The sequence below is a fragment of the Siniperca chuatsi genome, linkage group LG20, assembly GCF_020085105.1.
Source record: "Siniperca chuatsi isolate FFG_IHB_CAS linkage group LG20, ASM2008510v1, whole genome shotgun sequence".
In the NCBI taxonomy this organism is placed as follows: domain Eukaryota; kingdom Metazoa; phylum Chordata; class Actinopteri; order Centrarchiformes; family Sinipercidae; genus Siniperca; species Siniperca chuatsi.
This window is the reverse complement of record NC_058061.1, coordinates 3,887,459-3,909,245: the sequence shown is the minus strand read 5'-3', so window position 1 is coordinate 3,909,245 and position 21,787 is coordinate 3,887,459. Positions and strand designations below refer to the sequence as shown.

General features: G+C 39.6%; 1 protein-coding gene across 1 annotated transcript; it reads left to right on the top strand.

The window, feature by feature from the left end:
* The first annotated feature begins 249 nt into the window (after positions 1-249).
* On the top strand, positions 250-20,860 carry LOC122868229 (elongation of very long chain fatty acids protein 6-like). Its single transcript, XM_044180092.1, has 4 exons — positions 250-671; positions 6,519-6,650; positions 14,828-14,979; positions 18,051-20,860. The coding sequence occupies exons 1-4, from the start codon at positions 577-579 to the stop codon at positions 18,479-18,481; spliced, it is 810 nt and encodes a 269-aa protein (XP_044036027.1). The 5' UTR covers positions 250-576; the 3' UTR covers positions 18,482-20,860.
* Positions 20,861-21,787: the final 927 nt, after the last annotated feature.

Genomic DNA, 21,787 nt, shown 5'->3' with positions numbered 1-21,787 from the left:
AATATATTTCGACATTACTTAATCATATGACATTTTTAGCATTTCTACCTTGTGGTGTTAGCATATGCAAGGTTTTTTCATAGGTTTACAAAGGGTGATATACAACCCGCAGGCTTTGAAATTATTTCTCTATATAATTTCACAAGCTCAAAATCGCATTGACCCATATCTGAGCCCATATAAATACCACAAAACTAAAAAAAAAGTGTGAATATAGCGTATATTAAAAGCATTAAAAGCTGCCAGTATAAAGGGCCCAAAACAATGGCACAGTCATACGTTGCGTCATCGCTCCGACACGTTTTATTTTGAAAATCCAAACCGGAATAGCATTATTTATTTTAGCTAGCTTGCCGGCCTTGCGAGAAAGCGAGTGACGGTGGGGAAGTGCATCTGGTGGTACCGCATCATCCCGTCATCCCAAACTCTAACCGGTGATAATCCAGCTAATATCATCCGGATAAACGAGCAGCAGTCGGACTGTTCGCTGTCAGTAGGCCGGTTCGGCGCGGTCACATCCCTCCAAATCCTCCTAAAACGTCCAGCGGAAGAAAGGCTGATAAAAAAAAAAAAAAGATGAACGATACTGAGCTCAGTTCCCCGCCGGCGGAGTACGATTTCGAGCGGCGTTTCGACGAAAGACGAGCCCTGGAATGGATGCAGGAAAACTGGTATGTAGGATAATATTAGCCACTAGAAATGGCAGATGATAAGATAAAAATGTCGGCGTGGTCCTCCTCCCCATCCCCGACAGACTGTGGCGGGCGGTGAACGTTACCCCTGTCAGGGCTGCTCGGGGTCTTACATCTTTAAACTGGTCACATCTCCCTCCATTGACGTGCACGTTAATGTGTCGCATCACAGGCTAAAACCCATCAGAATGAGCTGAAGTTAGTTTAAGAAACCGGGGAATCCCATTTTACCCGCTTTAATTCAAACGTCATTGAGGATGCACGATATGAGTTTCATCCGTGCTCCCATAGGCCAGGCTTGGCCCGAATGAAAACTTAATAACAGGCATTTAAATAAAAAGAACATGTAATCTGCATGCATGAAAAATAAATATTGCTTTGGCTACTGAGTATGCACCACAAATATGTTGTCAGCTGTATACACACAAAGCAAAAATGTTGAATCACTGCTTGCATAGACGCCTTCCTCATCGTCCAATTAAGTGTCTTGTAAAGAGGGCGTGACCCCTCACTGAGCCCATCCACAAGGGAAACCTAGTAAGATCACATTTTTTAGCCTCACACTAATAAGGCTGTGCAAGGCTGAACCCTTAATGCAGCTGTCTTTCTGCTACAGAAGCAAGTAAGCTGTCAAGTGAAGCCCCATAAAGCTCAGGGGAAAGTGCAGGGCCGGCCAAACACATCCCATTCCTCCTCCAAACTGGCCCCGGGGCTCCACATTGTGCACACAGCGTGAAAGAAGTAGACACCTTTTTTTTAAAGAGTAACAAGTGAATAACAGCAGGGGAGCTTGGCTAGTTTTTTTGTTGTTTTTTTTTGCACAGGGTTTGGACCTGCTTCAGCATTCTGCTGAGTCGTTGTGTAACGTTGCTGCAAAGAGAAATCAGCAGGATCAATTCAATTTATAGTCTTGCAGTTCTGCAATGAGTAATTCGCTCCTCCTCCCTTTACTTGAAACTGCTTCCTTGCTGTTTCCGGCGATCAGTATCACCACAGGGCAGAGTATGTGCTCGTAACTTAGCCAGTGCCGATACCAAATCCTACTTTGAGGAATGTAAACAAGTTTTTCTTCGAAACTAGGGCTGCGGGTATTTTATCGATTTCATCTGTGGATTATTTTTGATTAATTGTTTAGTCTACAAACACTAGTGTCAGCTAGGGTCCGACCGATAAATCGGCCGATATTCGCTTATTGCAGATACTGTATATCGTATAAATAACAAGAAATTAAAGTACAGAAATGCCAAAGATATGTTTTGAAACGGTGTCACCATTTATTTTTCTTAGTCACAATTGTCTAATTTAAGGGAACCTTATAAAAAATGTTTATTGTTATCGGTCCCATCCATCCATTAGCAACACCCGCTTATCCTTTAGAGGGTCACAGAGGCTGGAGCCAATCCCAGCAGACAGCCATTCACACCTATGGGGAATTTATTCTTCATTTCAATTTTTTTTTTTTTTTAGGGGGAGGATGCCCACGCAGGCACAGGGAGAACATGCATATATATCACACACAGCATATATCATTAGCAGATTTTTAAACTCTCAAATATCAATATCGGTATCTGCTGGCAGTTGCGGCAGATAATCGTGGCTGGCGTAGCTAATGGGGAGCTTGATTAGTAATAGCAGGTGCTATTTTTCCCCCCAGAAAACAGATAGTCGACTAATCGATTGACAGAAAATAAATCGGCAACTAGTTTGATAATTCAGTAATTGTTTTTTTGCCGAAACATCTCAAACAAGCTGTACAAGAACTTTGCACTTTTTCTAACTTTGTCTAAAATTTAAAATTTTTTCATTTCAATCAGGATTTATCTGATCAAAGAAGAAGTAAACAAGATTACGAGTCCGACCAGGCAACTTTTGGTACTTGACAGTTTTCGATACTCTGAGTTAGCTGCCACAGACACATTTCGGTCAGGAAGTATTGAGGTTCGATACTGGGGGGATCAATTCTGAGATGCATCGTGGTTATCTCTTGACAGATTGTCTCGATGCAGAAAAGTCAATAATCTGAAATTGAACCCCCCCCCCCGCCTTTTCGAGGCGGAGCTCTCAGGATGGCTGCTAATGAACCTGAGATTGCCCACAGCGTTCAGGCAGCCTCTCACTGAGCCAAAGTCATATGCTGTATTGTTTATCGCTGCGTATATGCGACCACACTCGCGTTTAAAGCCAGGAAATGTAGATGGGCCAGACATTTTCTGCAGCCTATTCAAAACCTTTTTGTTTTGTTTTTGGTCATTTTAAACAAATGCAAATGAATGTAATAAAAAATAGCAGGAGTTTGGAGATGGCGGTAAAATAAACACATACTTGCCAGTCCAGGCAGCGTTAAACTGACGGGCTTCACTGTCAAATTTACGTTTCAGGGTTGACAGAGACATATTTTCAGTAGAGCCCTTCCCTACTTGTGACTGTCGACAGCCAGCTGTTTTAAAAGCTACTGAGCTGGTCGGAGCTGTATGAATGAGCACAAGCTGCAGATCAGGAATTATCCACAGGTGGAGCGTTACTGATTATTTATTGTTTCTTATTAACAACATGCCGGTATTTGAGTGCCTTAACTTAACAGTAAGAATTATGGCCAGTGAGCCGCTGTTGAATGTTGAATTTACTGCATTTACGCTTATGGATCGTTATAAATACGTTATGTTTTAAAAGTGGCAAGTAGTCACACAGTGAGAAAAAATAAATCATGCATAGAAATCGAACATTTTGATGCGTCAAGATGGATCGATAACTGTTTTATCATCGCATCGCAGCCCTTTGAGTCAGAATCGAATCGTGAGGTGCCTATTCGATACCCAGCTTTATCACCTCTCCTTTTCTTACACACACACACACACACACACACACACACACACACACACTCACACACAGTTCAGGAATGTAATTAAAAGGGTGTATTGTGTTACTTCTTAGCACTGCAGTTCACAGAGAGGGAGGTGTTCTCTGTCGTATCAGCTCCTGTTCTCGGGCAGTATTAATGAGTCGCTCACCTTATAGCCTGCAACAGTAGCTCTTCATCTTTCTTTCTCTTCATCTGTGCTACACACACTCTCAAACACACACTCACGCTCAGATATCTCTACCAGTACACTCGTGCTTGGAACTGTGTGTATTGAGAGCTACTGAACACCAGAGTCAACTTCCTTATATGTGTCAACGTGGTTTAAATAACAGCCACAGTCATTAAATATATGACGTTATTTCCCTGAAGGTTAATATTTTATTTGAAAGAATATTTTTTTTTTATGACATTAGCGGAGGTGGTCTGTATTAGGGATGCACCGATCATGTTTTTTCTCTCCCGATACCGGTCCCTCAACTCATGGCATTTAATGCAGAGTACTGATCCAGAACCAGTACTCTGTTTTTCCCAAATTTAAACTCTGTGTACCTCACTGCATGTCAGGTAAAATGTGGCCGGAGGTTGCTGTGGATGTAACTGATAGAGGAAACACTTCAATTATATGACAGAATCTATTTAATGTGCATTGGTAACATCTGGTCGATACAGCCTGTTTTAAACCACCTGAACCTGAACCAAAAACAATGAGTTGGACTCCATGACCTGGCCTCTTAAAAACTACAGACACCCCACACGGGTATCCCTGGTATTTTTGTCAGTTTTTCAAATTCTAATAAAATTATTGCAAATTATTATCATATTATTTCCTTTGACGAGGAAGTTATACGTGGTCCTATTTGTCAAAATAATAATGTTCATTTTTGATATTCCATATTTTACTTTAATTGGTCGCCAAATTCTTGTAGCCCTTTGACAAACTGTCATAACTCATGATCAAATTTTAAATGACGCGTGCACTAATCACCTGAGATTAATCTGTTTCGCTTATACTGCTTGCCAAAGGTAGACAACAGCAGAAACAGTGAAGATGAGAGAAAAAGGGTTTAACATATTCCAGCTGTTTCTGTAAACTGTGCAACAGATATGTAGATTTGTTGTAATGACTTTATTTTCTGCCATTTTAAGGCTCATTAGTTTACTCTGCAAAAAAAAACAACCTGGCGTAGATATAATACCTAAAAAATGCTGCTCTCTGCCTTTAGACAACACTGCGAGTAATGCTGGATAATCAACTGACAATTAATTGACAATTTTGATACTCTATTAATCAATTAAGTCATTTATCAAGCAAAAATGCTGATTCCAACTTCTCACATGTGGATGTGCTGCTTTTCTCTATTTTATATGATTGAAATATCTTTGCGTTCTCGCCTGTTGGTCAGACAAAACAAGCGTTTTAAGGAGTCATCTTAGACCTTGTGAAATTGTGATAACACTATATTCTGACATTTTATAGACTAAACAATCATTTAATCGAAACAAATACATAACCAACAGATTCATCAAGACTAAAATAATTGTTAGTTGCAGCCACAGTACACCCCTTTTTAAATATTTAAAAAATCTTATCAGTTCCTGCTTGGGCATCCTTGAGGGCTTCGGCTTCATGCACCCAACATGGATGGACTGGGAACGGCTGTCAGAAGCCCCCTGTAGCATTAACTGGGTCAAGCAGCAGCAGCAGCAGCATCTACTCTGCCTGATATGTATTGTACCAATCTGGATTAGTCATCTAGTCTCTTCCCAAACCACCTCAGACTCACGCACAGCCTCACAGATGATCTTTATTTATGTAAAGACTGGATTTCTGTTTCTCCGCCGTTTAGTACTCAGCTGTTTCTGCCTGAGCTCAGCAGTTGACCTTTTCTGTTCTTTCGTAATTTTCTGCTGCCGGCTGTAATTGAAATTGGATCAGCGGTTGTTGATAAGGCAGGCGGAGCAGTGCCCAGTTAAAATTGCCTCATCACTCAGTCTACATGGTCAGTGTGTCAACAACTAATCTCTTTTAATCCTTTGCGACGATTATAAATGAGGATAAGTACGAGGCTAGCGTCAGGAGTGAAGGATGGCTTTATAAAACTGTCATTTTTTAATTTATAGCTTGAAAACACATTATGCACATCTAATGTGTTTACCTGACACTTGGCCCCAGTAAGCAGTCAGTCAGGTCATGTCATATTTGCTTTTAATTGCAGTTGTCTGATCCATTCACCCTAATTGTGTAATGGTCTTATGTAACAGCTCCGATCTGTTTAATCATCTGTTGTTTCAGCGTCTGGCTGAGGTGATTCAGGGTTTAGCAGGACTGTCTGTTGCAGGAAGTCGTCTTCTTCCTCTTTGTAACCTGAGAGGTCAAAGTGCATGTAGGGCTGCATGGCCGAGGAGGTTGTTTCAGTAAAATATTGGCTTTTTGGCTACTTTTTATGTGAAGTAATGTTGTCTTCTCTTTATCATTTGTACTTTATAGGTGGAATCAAACAAATAAATCATTCAACGCTGAAATTCCCACAAGGTAGCAGGTGTATCAGATCAGTTAGTCCATTTCTAAGAGACAGAAGTGATGGGTATGAATTATCTGCACACTGCTTGTTAGTTCCCAATTCTTCTTTACACTCAGCTGCCAGTTTATAATCTATATCTAAAACTAATGCAGTCTAATACAACAGTCCTGCAATAAATTCTCCCTTCACGAAGATTATAATCAGTTTGTCGAAACGGTTTTAGAGGTGTTGATTCAACTGTATGATCATTTTGGAGGCTGTAGTTTGTGGTGCTGTTGAACTGTAGGGTTTCTATTATTTTGTCCACCCAGTTTAAATCAACGACTCTACGCTAAATAACAGAAACACTTCAAAATGTCCCAGCTAATAAAAGTCTATTCTGTTTAATAATTAGTGTATGTATGCTAATGAGTGTATTATTACGGTGTGTTTTGTCCTCCACAGGAGCAAATCGTTCATGTTCTGTGGCCTGTACGCTGCGCTCGTGTTCGGTGGTCAGCACTTCATGAGGGAAAGGCCGAAGCTGAACCTGCGACGCCCGTTAGTGCTGTGGTCGCTCAGCCTGGCCATCTTCAGGTGAGTCAGACTGCTGGAGCGCTGAAATGATTGACAGTAAATGTAATATTTGATCAATCGATTAAGTGGATTAAGTTGTTTATCAAGACAAAATACCTAACAAATCCAGTGGTGGAAAGAAACTAAGTTAATTTACTCAAATGCTGTACTTAAGTACAATTTTGAGGTACTTTACTTTAGTATTTCCATTTTCTGCTACTTTATACTTCTACTTAGGGTTGGGCGATATGACCGTATAGACGGTATATACCATGCGACGGTAGAAATGTGTCCACCGGTAGAGATTTGGCAATACCGTTTCCACCGCGGGAGCTTTCCCTTAGTGTCTCTGCTATATATTCGGGGGAAGGGTATGTAGCGAATCCAGGTGCCTCGCAAGGTAACGTGATTTGGGCAGCAGGACTGCTTACCTGGCGGAAACGCACCTCTAAGCTGGTTTACCAACTGCCGCAGAAGAAGAGAGTGACGAGAAAACATGGAGGAGGAGAGTGAAATTGTAAATACAGAGCAGGAGGAGTTGTTTTTGTTTGTATAGAAGTTCCAATTAAAAGAAGTTACCGTGATGTAAAATTACATATACTGTGAAGATTTTGGCCGTATCGACCACCCCTGCTTCTACTCCACTACAGTTCAGAGGGAAATATTATACTTTTTACTCCACTACATTGACTTTAAACTTTAGTTACTTTGCATATTATTATTACATAAAATATAATCAACTAATAACTTATGATGTTGTGTTATCAGTGTTGGGAAAGTTACTGAAATTTAGTAATTAGTTAGTTACTTCTCTCAAAAGTACTTGAATTACTTTACCAGTTGCTGCATATAAAAGTAATTAGTTAAAAGTGGCTTTTGTGTTACTTTGTCTGCTTCAGTTGTCTTATTAATGCACACATAGCTATATTATTTTAGTGACAGCTGTCAAATTATATTTATCATTGTGCCCGTGATCACTCATAGGAGTTATTAATACCCCTGACCACCAGGGGCAGCACTAGCGTTCCTGCCTGTAAGCTACACTTGGTTAGACAGTAGGATCTGGTAGAAGAAGACTCACGAAGCTGGACGTATGTTAACCGAGCGTCGCTACAGTAGTTGATGAACCCACGTTTCTTCAGTTTATATTAGAAACATTACAATCACGATGATGAGAAGCGATTTTTTTTTTTATGATTATGGATTAATCTAGCCTTTAATATATAAAGTAGTTAAAACTAGCGCCACCTTTACCAGCTGCAACATTAAAGTGATGAACAATGCCTCAATAAACATAATCCAATAATATAACATTATTCTGAAATTAGCCGTTCTTCTGAATGAGTACTTTGACTTTTGATACTTTAAGTATATTTTGATACTTTAACTTACAAAACAAGCAATTTGACACCATCCCCCTGGGCTCTGGGAAATGGTCATTGGCATTTTCTAGACTAAATGATTCATTCATTTTCAATCATTGAATTATTAAAAAAACGATTGATCGGTAATGAAAATGCTGGTTAGTTAGAGCCCTCGTCTGCAGTATGTTACACAGGTGTGAAGGTCTAACATAACAAGACACGATGTAACCGTCTGAAGATAACTGTAGGCCAGAATATCATTTCATTTCTCTTGTGTATTAGAGCATAAAATGTGGAGGTGTGAAAAGCAGAGTGTAGTTTTATTCCTCTAAGGGGAGAGCAGTCTGTGCGTATAAGCAGAAATCAGTTTCTCAGTGAGCCATCTTTCTTTAGCTCCTTAACTAACGTCATTTTCAGGAAACTAAGCACAACAAGAACGATGCTTCGTGGAGTGGATTTTAATTGGGGTGTACTCTATATGGCCAAACGTACGTGGACCCCTGAACATCTTATGTTCAGTACTACGAGTTGTTTGTGCATGTAGATGGAATAAACTCAGGAACTACACTAGATGACCAAAAGTATGTGGACACCTGAACAACCATATGTGATTGTTGAACATCTTATTCCAAACAACGGGCATTCATCTGCTATAACAGCCTCCACTCTTCTGGGAAGACTTCTCACCAGATTTAGGAACCTGGCTGCAGGGATTTGCTCCCATTCAGCCACAAGAACATCGGTGAGGTCCAACACTGATGTTGGGAGATCAGGTCTGGCTCACAGTCGGTGATCCAGTTCACCAAGTTCAAGTGTTGGATGGGGTTGAGGTCGGTCAAGTTTTTCCACAACAAACTGCGAAAACCATTTCTTAAAGAGGAACTGTGCCAATTTTACACATCAAAGTCTGGGGAGTACAGAGGAGTACTACTGCATATGTAACAAAAAGTTGCATAAATCCTTTAGTGTCTCCAGAGGGAGCTGTGTGAAGTCTGATAAATGTCCTCAAGTGATGTCACTTGAGTCAGCATCAGTTGGGGACTACAAGACTACAAGTTTGAAAATCTGGGGGTGTGGAGTGAGAAAGAAGTGACCTCTGTAGCTCCTCATCTCTGCTGGAGCCTCGAGGCTACATTCGCCGCTACTAGCATAACACACCCGAATCTCCGGCCGACGTCTCTGCAGTTGACTTGCATTGTGGGTAATGTAGGCGCCAGGTTTTGGAAGAAGAATGTGTGAAATAAAAAAGATGATATTTCTAGTTCTGCTGCATCGATTTTGATCTTTTTTTTTAAACTGTCCATAGTGAGTCTGACGATGTTATAGGACTGCAATGCTAAATTTGTGGAGTATTCTTTTAATGGACCTGGGTTTATGCACAGGGACGGGAAAGGGCCTTCACCAAACTGTTGCCACAAAGTTGGACGCACACTCAGGGCACAACCCAGAAAAAACAGCCCCAGACCAAAAGTATACAAAAGCATGTGGACAGGAGGAGGCTTGGGGGCTATCAAGGTATTATGGTGTACCAGGGTATTTAGAAATCCTGAAGGTATGAGTTCCAATACCGTCAAAAATACAGACGCTCCTCTTTATATTTAACTGATACGGAGCATTTTTTGTGGCTTAATGTGATGAACCACAGACTGTATATAAAGATGGACGACGCGTCTCCACTTCCTCCCACTGTACAAAAATGACGTGAAACCCCCTTTTTTTTTACAGCATCAGATAACTCATTAAAACCAAACTTATCAGGAAAATTAACACTTGAACAAACATCAAGAACAACCTAAAATGACAGAAACCATCTCTGGCTCATGTCCCGTCCACTAACACGGAGGGGGCGGGGTTTATGACCTACACTGCAGCCAGCCACCGGGGGGCGATCCAGATGTTTTGGCTTAACTTTTGGGGAGCTGTCATGTCGTCCATCTTTAAATACAGTCAATGGGATGATGTTATCTCTGGTGTCCCAATGGGGCAGCTGATGATAAAAATACTCTTTCAGTTAATCTTGTAGTGGAATGTTATTTTAGCTTTAATTTAAAAAAAGAAACAGTCAAATCTCAGTTTGGACTTTTGCTGTACTACAATATTTCCCCCAGCAATCGATACCTGCAGGGCCGCTCATCTCAGTCCCTTCATCGGTTGTTTTTGCCTCTGATTTACTGTTAACAAAAGATGAGTAGTTTGACTGTGAAGTTTTCTGGGTAAACAGGAAGATTAGACGATCAGCATTGCTTTTACCAGTGCAGGATGAGTTCAGGGAGGGAATATGCTCTGAGAATGTGTTTTCTTCTGAAAAATGTTGAAACCAGTTAGATGACGCGACTGTTTCAACACATTCCTCACTGAATTTAAAGGTGTGATCCGTGCCCTCAAAGGAAAGGCAAAACCTTTCACAGAATGAAAAGGATCTTTACACCTCACAAGCTATGTCTGGCCACCATCCTGTGTCTACACTCAGTATGTATTGCAGTAGTGTTGCTTGAGCAGAACACAGTGGTATCACAAACATCTTGCCTCTGGCAGCTGCACCACTTTGTCGTCTTATCTTTCCACAGAATTTCATCCTGGGTATGTGGGAAAATGTGCTGTTTCCTTGACACGTGATATTTAGCCTTTTGATTTACAGATTTATGTTATTTCCTATGTTTAATAGCTTGCTGTGTACCATGAATTTACTGAAGCCCTTTTGAATTAGATGACCACATTGTATTTACATGCCATTAGATGAGAGGACCTAGATTATAGTAATACCCTGGAGGGTTATGTAATTTGTGTGATGTTTATCTCGAAATCCAATTACCATATGAAAACCACACTTTTATATTTAAAGCACCTGCTACTGTATGTAACTGAAAGTGTTACGCTGCTGTGTTTTCTGCTTAGACTGAAAAACCAAACATGGTGCCTACTTTACAATCACAGCCAGCAGAGTTTGTAGAGATTGTGACCCACTTGGCAGGTTGCAGCAGGCGGGGCTGCTGTCCTGAGCACGGAGCTCCATCACCGGTGGATCTGTGGTGTGTTGCGCCCTCCCTCTAATCTTAATCCCACAGCAGTGGGCCCGACCTGCCCTCTCCACCCCTCAGCTGTCTGCAGACAGGACATGACTTTGGGGTTTCCAAGGCTGGTGATATTGTATATTTTTCTTATTGTCAATAAAGAACAAAACCAACGATTAATGTATCTACTAACAAGTATTATCTGTGTATCAAAGCCTGATATATCTTCTTCCTCTGAGCCACAGAGCTCCGCTGTTGTCCAAAAACTATTAAAAACACATCAATGAGTCACACTGTTGCACTGGGTGACATGTTGCTTCGTTACCATGAACACACACACTGTAGTAGAGCTGCAACAATTAATTGATTAGCTGTCAACTATTAAATTAATCGCCAACTATTTTGATAATGGGTTTGAGTCATTTTTTTAAGAAAGAAAAGTCAAAATTCTCTGATTCCAGCTTCTTAAAATGTGAATATTTCCTCCTTTCTTTACTCCTCTATGACAGTAAACTGAATATGTTTGTGGACAAAACTAGACATTTGAGAACGTCATCTGGGGCTTTGGGAAACACTGGTCGACATTTTTCACCATTTTCTGACATTTTATAAATCAAACAACTAATCAATTAATCGAGAAAATAATCGACAGATTAATCGACAATGAAAATAATTGTTAGTTGCAGCACTGTAGTTTATTTAGACTCAGTCCCACACACACCGTCCTGCTGCCCCAAATACTCACTACAGCACCACATATGGATTAATCCACCGCTGAAAATAGTCCCCAACAAAAGCACTATTTTCTCCTGTTTTAGTGACATTTGCTAAAAAGTACAGTGAGCAGCTGTTTTAGGAAATTACTGAGCCTTTTAAAAAATATATATATATATGTATGAGCTGTTTTTAAACATGTATATCTTCAGTAGGAACCAATGAGTTTGGGGCTGAGAGCTACAGAGAGGAAGTCAGAAAGTATTGAGAGACGGACTAACGCTGTTGGTTTGTGTCTTTTCATGGGATTTGTTGACAATAAGAAAAATGTAAAATATCGCCAGCCTTTTCCTGTAACACTACAGTCTTAAAACAACTTCGTGAATTAGAAAATATTATTAGAAATAATGAGAAATATGATGAGAAGAAACGCCTACGGGACACAGCAGCTTCATGGCTCGGCTTGTGAAGATGTCAAAATTTTAATATTTCTTTGATTCATCATTGATAGACATGTCGGGACAATGAAAATGAAGGAGGGAGCCTCTCATTTGACCCGACGCCCAGACAATTTCATTCATACTTCTTTAGTTGAATGTTCTGCAAAGCAAGGGAGTGATTTCTCTTGTAAATTAGTATTTTATAGTATTTTGTACATTTTAAAGTCAGTGGGGAAACCATATACCAACTGAGTTTGTACAGTTTGTGCTTGAAAAATCAGAAAAGTAGGTTCAGTTGATCAGTAGTAGAATTCCTTCCTGCAATCTCTGGATCAGTGTATGATTGCACGATACTGTGATTGCAGGGTTTTATTGACATAACAGGGATGAGTGACGTTGAGTCTTTATGGCTGTAGCAGAGCTGGAACAATGGACGTGGAATCGTGTTTTTTATGAGAAACAATGCCATGGGTTATAAAACTAGTGCGTTTAAGCCTAAAGTTTGTGACTTAGGAAGTGTTTTGACCCTTGAGGATGTTTTCCATTCGGCGCTGACTGAATGATTACACTTTCACACATCAGGGCTCTAGACTGAGACCATCCCATTTTTCCAAGGGCGATGAAAAGACTGTACTGAATGACAAAACCGGTTTTGGGATGCCTTAGGAATGATAATGTTGTGTGCTTAAACTCAGCCTGTTATTTGTAAAATATACAACGAGGTAACCTGAAAATAAATGGCTGTTAAATAGCAACAGTAAGGAAGGAAGGACTTTTTATTTTTAAATAAGTAATGTACATTTCATCGGAAAAATGATTTCATTAGTATTGTCTAGGGCTGGCTGTTGGCACTGATCTCCCTGTTTGATTTATTTAGATGCAGAAAGTCCAGATTTGATTTGTTTTGATTAAATTTGCTTTGATTCTTGAAGATTTGGTTGCATCAGACAGAAACCAATACCAGTATTGCATAGATATGAAACTCTTCTCAGAATGTATGCTGGGGACTTAATTTTTGCAACACTGTTGTTTTCTTTTAAATGAATAAAAGTGCAAATACAAAAATACACAGCTTGTTTCCCTCAGGATGGTGAACACTGTCCTCTGAATGTTCTCATTCTCATCCAGCACGTTGTCTTTATCGAATCCTTTGCAGTGCCCCCCACACAGCATGTTTGCACTTATATACTCGAGCGATCATTGAGGGGCGATCCTCATTTACAATGACATCGAGTCAATTTATAAAAACAAAGAAATGTAATAACAGAGAAAGGTAACACCACAATTAGCTAAAAGTCATAAAACTTTCTGATTAGGAAAGATACATTTGATTGATAAATTAAGGTAATTAAAATGTACAATTACAAGTAGAAGTTCGGAGGTTTAAGATCAAGTTTATAAATGGCCAAAAGGTACAAGTGTATTGATTTTAAGGAGGTGCTGTAATTTGTTCCAGGAGGTGCACTAATTTTAAAAGCAGTTCAGATCAAACTCGTGGAACATGAAGCAATAGCCAATCAGTAGAGCGAGTCTGATAAAGCTCATTGAGTGATGAAGCAATTCTGAGAGGTAATTTGGTATTTTTCCAGGTAGGGCCTTTATAGATAAAAAATAAACCAGTATCACGTCACTCTTGAAGAGAAGAGCATCCAACCCTATCATATAAAATACAATGATGTGTAACATAGGTGTCACCGGTAATAAATCTCAGGGCAGAGTGATAAACAGAGTCCATGCCTATAAATCACATCACCGTAGTCCAGGACTGACATGAAAACAACCCTTTTCCTACAGAACATGAGAAAGATTATTTTATTCCTGTAAAAATAGCCAAACTTTTGAGTCGGCACACACAGATTATCTACGTGAATTGTGAATGTGAGTTTTTCATCAATCCAGATGCCGAGATATTTATGTTCTGTGACTCTTAAGTCTGTTCAAATACCATGAACTTCGTTTTTATCAGCATTTAATGCAAGTCTCAGGTCTTTAGGAGCATCTTGCAGAATGTTAAACGAAGTTTTCGACTGCTAAATGTACAGAATCAGCAAAATAATACAGCACTGTGTCATCCGCATACAGATGAGCAGGACAGTTTGCCAGAGATTAAATATTGTTGATTTAAACAGTGAAAAGAAATATGTATACATTACTTCTACTTTTTTTACATATATTTCGAATGTTTTATCTTTCATTTTTATCCTCTATATTTCTGTTTCTAGCACAACACATTGCATTTCAGTACACATATTGAGGATGTGGCAGATAAACCTTTGAGTCCTTATACGGTATGGAGAGACTTGTCACTATTACAATATTGTGGACCAATAAAGGCAACCAAGAAAAATAAAATTGTACCTTTTTATAACACGGAACTACAGCCTGCACATAACCTTTAGCACAATGCACACATATCCAAGGGCACAGATAGGAAGATCTTGATCTTGCATTTTAAAAGGTCAATATTGAGTCATTCAACTGAAAATCTCACAGTCCTGATGTCATTTTGAACAATCTCTTTCCAGTTCAGGATGATAGACACGTAGATGGTGTCATCTCTGTATTTTAATAGGAATTGTATGATTTCCTTTGAACACAGTCTCTCAAATGTAATTAGACATGAGTTAAACTGTTTGCTAATGTGTTGGCATGTTGTGTGTTCACTGCAGCATCATAGGGGCAGTGAGGACTGGACTGTACATGCTGCACGTCCTCACAAGCAGCGGCTTCAGACAGTCAGTGTGTGACATCAGTTTCTACAGCGCCCCCGTCAGCAAATTCTGGGCCTACGCCTTTGTTCTTAGCAAGGCCCCCGAGCTGGGTAAGGCTTCCTCTAATCTCTCCTGATAGTGTCCTTAATGTCCACGTGTCGTCTTTAAAGCAGCATGACTCACAGTTACAACAGCTACTGAAATGTTAATGATTAGGTGATTTGTATTGTAAGTCAAAAGACATGTAGATGTCTAAGTTAACACGGATCTAAATTTGTTTTTTAGATGTCTAGGTTACATTTAATCGTTGTTTTAACATTTTAAATGACTGTATTTCAGTGTCAAACAGGTCCTAATTACATGTTGAAATGAAGGCATTTAAATGCTTTTGAAACAACCCTTTCAACAAAATCTAAGCTGATTTGAACCTAAAAGTTTAGAAGTCTCTTGGCCTGCAAATCACCAAATCAATGCTTATGGGGAACAGATTTTTAGACTCCAGGTAACAAGTTGGCATGTCACTTGAATTCCTTATCCAGAATGATTTGCTATAAATTGAAATCCACTGAAGATTAGCTTTCCTGGCTCAGAGGGAGCCGCAGCGATGTTACGTTACAGACTTCTTACATCAGCTCACAGGATATTTACATGCAATGAGACACAAGCTTTAACCTTGACTGACCAAATCATTTCTCTCATCTCTTGAGGTATGTTCCTCGGAGCACTTAAACTTTCCAGTAAATTTATCAGCAAACAATTATCTTAAGAGCTGCCTCTCTGGGTGTTGCTGCTGTCGCCGTCTGCACGCTAATCTAGTCTCTTCATGCTCTCCGGCGGACACGGAGACCTGGTTGCTCTGTGAAATGGAGGCAGATGCTGAGTGGGCAAAAAAATCCATTAGTGCATGATTGATACAGATCATGTTTCCTCGGCTGCAGTCAGGAAGAATGCCTTCATCCTCCTATTGGTCAGCCCATTAGTTCACTACAGGATGTAAGATGAGATAAGAAGGAATGCCTTTATTGATTCCCAGAGGGGAAATGCAGGTGTTGCAGCAGCACAAGGACAGAAATAAGTACAGATAAATAGAAAAAGTGAAAAATAAACAATTAGAAGTATAGAAAATAAAAATAAGAATAAAAATAGAAACCACACAAGAGCAATTAAACTCTAAATTACAAGACAAGAGTGACATAGTGGTGTGATTAGTAGCAGCAAAGTCAGTATAGTATAAGTAAGAGTAATATGATACCATCTACTATAACAACATACACCAGAATAATATATAATACTTAGTGTTTGTCTGTATTAATATAGAAATATAGTATTGTATATAATGTAATAAAACAATATAACACATTAACAAAATATTGTATAATACAGCATAAAATATGATATAGTACAGTATGAGTATAGTATAATATATAACAAAATATATAAATAAGACGACGGAGAGGCGTGTGTGTGTGTTATTTATATTGTTCAAGACCTGTATATAGGGAAGCACAGTGTTATTTGCAAATAAGCCTTATAAATTAGAAATAAAGGATAATTCTGGTTTATGACAACTTGGGTCTTTCTTTCACGGGTTTCTATCGGTTATAACATTGTACTCACTAAAGTGATCGCTGAGATCACAGCAATGTCACCACAACAAAGTCTGATGGGGCAAGAAACAGGTTGTAAACAAGCCAAACAGTTTATCTAAACACTCTGTTTGGAGGTAAAACTGAAAGGGAGTGCAGTTTAAATGTTGGTAATAATTCCTCATTGCATAGGAAAACTGTGGTAAATAGCTGAAGTCGGTGTGTAAGCTGTGATGGACGTATACAAAGAACAGTTTGGGTAATAATCTGTTTGCCTTTGTTTCTTTACAGCCTGTCTGAGGTTTAATAAAAACATAATTGATGTATCCTCATAGTGCAGCATAAAACCCCATTAACAGAAATATGTTTGTGCTGGTTAGGGCTGGGTATAGTTATAATTCATTATACAGGTCCGCAAATTCCTTATAATTAATATAATTAATATGATTTCCAAATAATTTTCTAGGAAGCTTCCTGAAAAGAAGCATGTAATTTGGTGCTAACTATAAGTAAACTAGAGACGGTGTTCAACTGGTACACTTCCATTTGGATAATCCCAATTAACTGCTAAGATAATGTAACTGTGAGTCTTTTAGTCGGTGCACAGCAGGTCAGCTGAACATGCAAGCATGTGAAATTAGTCTACAGGCAAACACGTACAGTTCAACATGTATGGAGAATACATTTTCCAAAAATAAATGAACGATGAATACATTTTTACTTGGATTTAAATGACGCGGTCTTCAATGAATATCCTCTGGAAATCAAAAACTGCTGTTAAACTCAACGAAAGTAGCTATCTAAAATAACAGTTTTTTTTTCAAGAACCCTTCAAGAAATTAGTAGGAAATAACCCGTAAAATGAAGTGTTATCAAATTTTTATATACTAGTGCCGGTACGATACCTGAGTTTTCGGTACCAGTACCTGAACAATACTTTTATTCAGAGTTTAAAAATATACTTTTTTTTTTTTTTTTAAACAAAGAAACCAAAGCTCTCAAAACTGTTGTCCAAACACAAGCTGCGGTACAAGAACTAAATAAAATAAAGTCTGAAATTGGCAAAAAGTTGATTTAAATCAGCAACTGTCTGCTCAAAGAAAAGGTAAACAAGATAACAAAGTTGACCAGCTTGCAGTACATGAGTTTATGATACTACAAACACATTTCAGCTGCTGTTACTAAAGTAATGAGGTTCAAATTTCAGCACTGGTACTTATATTTATATATACTGTATATATATATATATATATATATATATAGTGTATGCACCGTACTCATCATACCTCCAGCTGTCTATTCTGTATATAATATTTCACTATTGCCATTATTAGTACTTATTATTGCACTATATATTTTGCCTAATGTAACTGCTGCACATGTTCGTACTGTATATATTTTAGCGTATTCTTAACTACCCCTTACTGTTTATTCTGTTTATACCCCTATACACGTGTCCATACTCAGCACTTTACTGCTTTTTGCACTTCTGGTTAGATGCTGAACTGTGTTTCATTGTCTCAGGACTTGAACTCTGTGCGATGACAATGAAGTTGAATCTAATCTGAGTGATTTCCGCTGCCCGTCTCTCCCAGGTGACACAGTGTTCATCGTCCTCCGGAAGCAGCGCCTCATCTTCCTGCACTGGTACCACCACATCACCGTGCTGCTCTACTCCTGGTACTCCTACAAGGACCAGGTGGCGGGCGGCGGCTGGTTCATGACCATGAACTACGTGGTTCATTCTTTCATGTACACGTACTACGCTGCCCGGGCGGCCGGCCTGCGGGTGCCCCGTCCCTGCGCCATGATCATCACGGCCACCCAGATCCTGCAGATGGTGATGGGCTTGGCTGTCCTGGGCCTGGTGTACCGCTGGATGCACGAGGTGCGCTGTCCGTCCTACGTGGACAACATCGCGTGGGGCTCTCTCATGTACCTCAGCTACTTGGTCCTTTTTGCCTTGTTCTTCTACAACACCTACCTCAGAGGCTCCTCCGGGGACAAAAGATCCAAGGCAGAGTAGCATGTCTGTACTGTGCTCGGCAGTCGTATTGAAGTGTGCCATACGTAGAAATGACCAACAGTGAGGGGCCATGAATGTGTGAGTCACAACTAGTTAACTGGTTGCTCGGTCCTCCTCTTTTTATGACATTTTCACTTGACTTTTTATAGGCGTCTGTAGCTCAGAACAGTGATTCGTCCGTGGATTTAGAGCGGTAGGAAAGAGGAGGCCGGTTCGGACTGAGCACAGTTTAATATGATCTCATAATTAGTTTGGAGTAAGTATGAAAATTGATGAAAGACGGGGATGGAGGAATACCATGTTTGTGTTTGACTAACATAGTACTCACTTCATTTATATTATTGCCTTGGTTACTTAGACTATTGACCAGTATCAAAAAACCGCCATATGAGGGCCAAATATTTGTCAGAGGTGGTTAACAAATGTTTCTGTTCGTATGTTGTAATGAAGAAGCGAGTCCTTGATGTAAAAGCTCTGAACTAGAACTTGTGAATTTTAAATTGTTAAAGGACGAGTTCAACATGTTGGGAAATGCAGTTATTTGCTCTCTTTCTGAGAGTGAGATGAGAAGATTGATATCAATCTCATGCCTGTGCTTTAAGTATTAGGGGGAGTGCCGGAACTACTTCTTGACAAACAGCAGTTTATCCATCCGCCCAGTACTTCTTAGCAGTGTCTCCGGCTATAGCACGGGTTGCCAGATGCAGCTGGTGCACAGCTTTTGGTGTCTGTACAGAGAGATTGGTACCAAACCTGCCAACTTTACTGCGTTGCAACACTTTATGTATGAAACAAGCAAGATACAACGTGTTAGTAATGAGCTTTAGAGGCCCTGGAAGGTGTATTTTTTTCACTTTGGACAGAGCTAGGCTAGCTGTTTCCACCTGCTTCTAGTCTTTATGCTAAGCTAAGCTAACCACGTCCTGATGCTAGATCTGTATTTAACGCACAGACATTAAATTGACAACAGTCTTCTCATCTCACTCTCAGAAAGAAAGTAAATAAGTGTATTACCCAAAAAAATGTTGGACTTTTCCTTTAAAATGGTGTCTGATTCTGCCCTAGCACAACTGTGACCTACAGGATACTAAATTTAGGATTACCAAAAGGGAATCAAGACCTCAATGCACTGAATGGAAGAAGGGTGTTTTCTCATGTTTAGTTTTAGCACTCACCACACACACACACACACACACATTACACACGGCATTTTAAATATGTACCCCTGTCACAGATCGCTTCAGCATGTCACCCTCCTACAGTACTGCTCATAAACCACAGAGCTTTTTATTACGCTGTGTGTGGCTACAGTAAACTGACACATGCTAATACGCACTCATTATTATGCTGTTTTTCTTTTTAAAAGGAACGCTGACGATCAATTTATCTCGGCCTGTACTGTATGTCTGCTCTCACCACACAAGCACTTTGTTAGATGATAAGATGTGAGCGACGCTCTGCAGCTGACAGCCGTCCAAGAGCAAATTACGTCCAGGAAGAGGGATGTGTAATATGTTGAGCTTCTGCCCCTGTCCTTTGGTAAAAAAAACAAAAAAATCAGGTTTACTCAGTGTGCACATTTTGCCTTCTTCATCTCACTCGAGAGCCCAGTCTGCATCTCCCCTTCACGACTGAGGAGCGTTTTAGTGGGTGATATCAACATGGTGTCAACAGCCAGATGTGTAAAACTCTGTCTATGCACAAAGACAGAAATACTTACCTGTCAGAGTTGTGTAAATTGTTGTGAAACTGGGAGCAAATGCACAAACCTCACTGCCACTCCCACAGTTAGCCATAAATCAATATAGACACGCCCCTAATCACCTAATTACTTCACAAGACCGGTCACTGAAAAGAAAAGAGGCGTAGTTTCACTGATTGTCTCCAACCTCCCTTCGCAGGACTAACTAATTATGTACTCATCATTGTACCTGTAAACCGTCTCAATCATTATCAAACATCACGAAAAGCTAGTCAATGATTTAGTTTGTAGCACTTTAATTGAAACAGACTTTAAGATAAAAGATAATATGAAAAAGAACACAAACACATTTTCATTTGAAGGAGTTTTAGAGGCCCCAAAGAAATCAAAGTATCCAGTATTTTACCAGGGAAAAAAGCTAAAATTAAGAGAAAAGTCAGAGAAAATAAATATAATTTTATGTAACAGAAAATATTTGTGTGTGTCCAATCCCTTTGATCCTCTTGTAAACCCTCATATTTATCTTGGGACCCTTTGGGGTTCCTGAGCCCCAGTTTGAGAACCACTGGTTTTAAAGGTCCAGTGTGAAGTCAGAAATATAATATTTATAAGTATGTTTCCATTAGTGTATAATCACCTGAAAATATGAACCGTTGTGTTTTCGTTACCTTAGAATGAGCCGTTTTTATCTACAGAGGGAGCGGGTCCCCTTCCACGGAGGCTGCCATGTTTCTACAGTAGCCCAGAACGGACAAACCAAACTCTGGCTCTAGATAGGGGCGTTTCACCGTAGTTTCTCCTACACGCTTGGCAGGGGAGGATGATCCAAGTGGTATTCAAATGGTTGCAATCTGCAATTTAAACGCTAGACGCCACTAAATCCTACACACTGGACCGTTAAGTACTATGTGTGAGGTGCAGAGCTGTGCCTATAGTTAGTACCAATCCTCTTTTGCATATACTAGTTAATGTGTGGAAAATGGTGTCTGCAGGTTTTTTAAATGCGTACACATCGTCCTACATCTGGCCCCTGGAATCTGTGTTTTGTTGCACTTTTATTTTAATGTACGTACTCGCCCTTTACCACACTGCGGTGTTTGCCCCTTTGTCCCGGTGGTGTTGAACTCTCAATTTTACCTTGTGTGTGATTATTTGAACACATCCAACCCAACATACCGTGGATTCCCATGTGGTGGATCAGGTGATTTGGTAATTACTGAACTATAATTTGATTTAATTTGTACTTGTTGGCTGTAAAAACCATTGAGATTCAGTGATGCTTCACATATTCTGAGATGCTGATTCTGACACGATGTGGTTTAACAGAAGATAACCAGGCTGCTGTGATACTTTGTGCTGCACTCAATGAGCTGCTAAGAAGAAAGGTACAAGATGATGTGTCCATTGTAAATAATAAGAATCTATTTATTTTCTTAATATATAACATTCTCCAGCAAATCTGAAGTGCACCTAGTAGATGTTAGCATATTTTTATTAGAATGAGCTGTTAGATGTCCTTCATTTTGTCCTCTTTTCATCCAAATGTCATGTTTTATGTTTCCTCATTCCTTACATCTGTTGACACCATTTTTGCCTCTTAAATG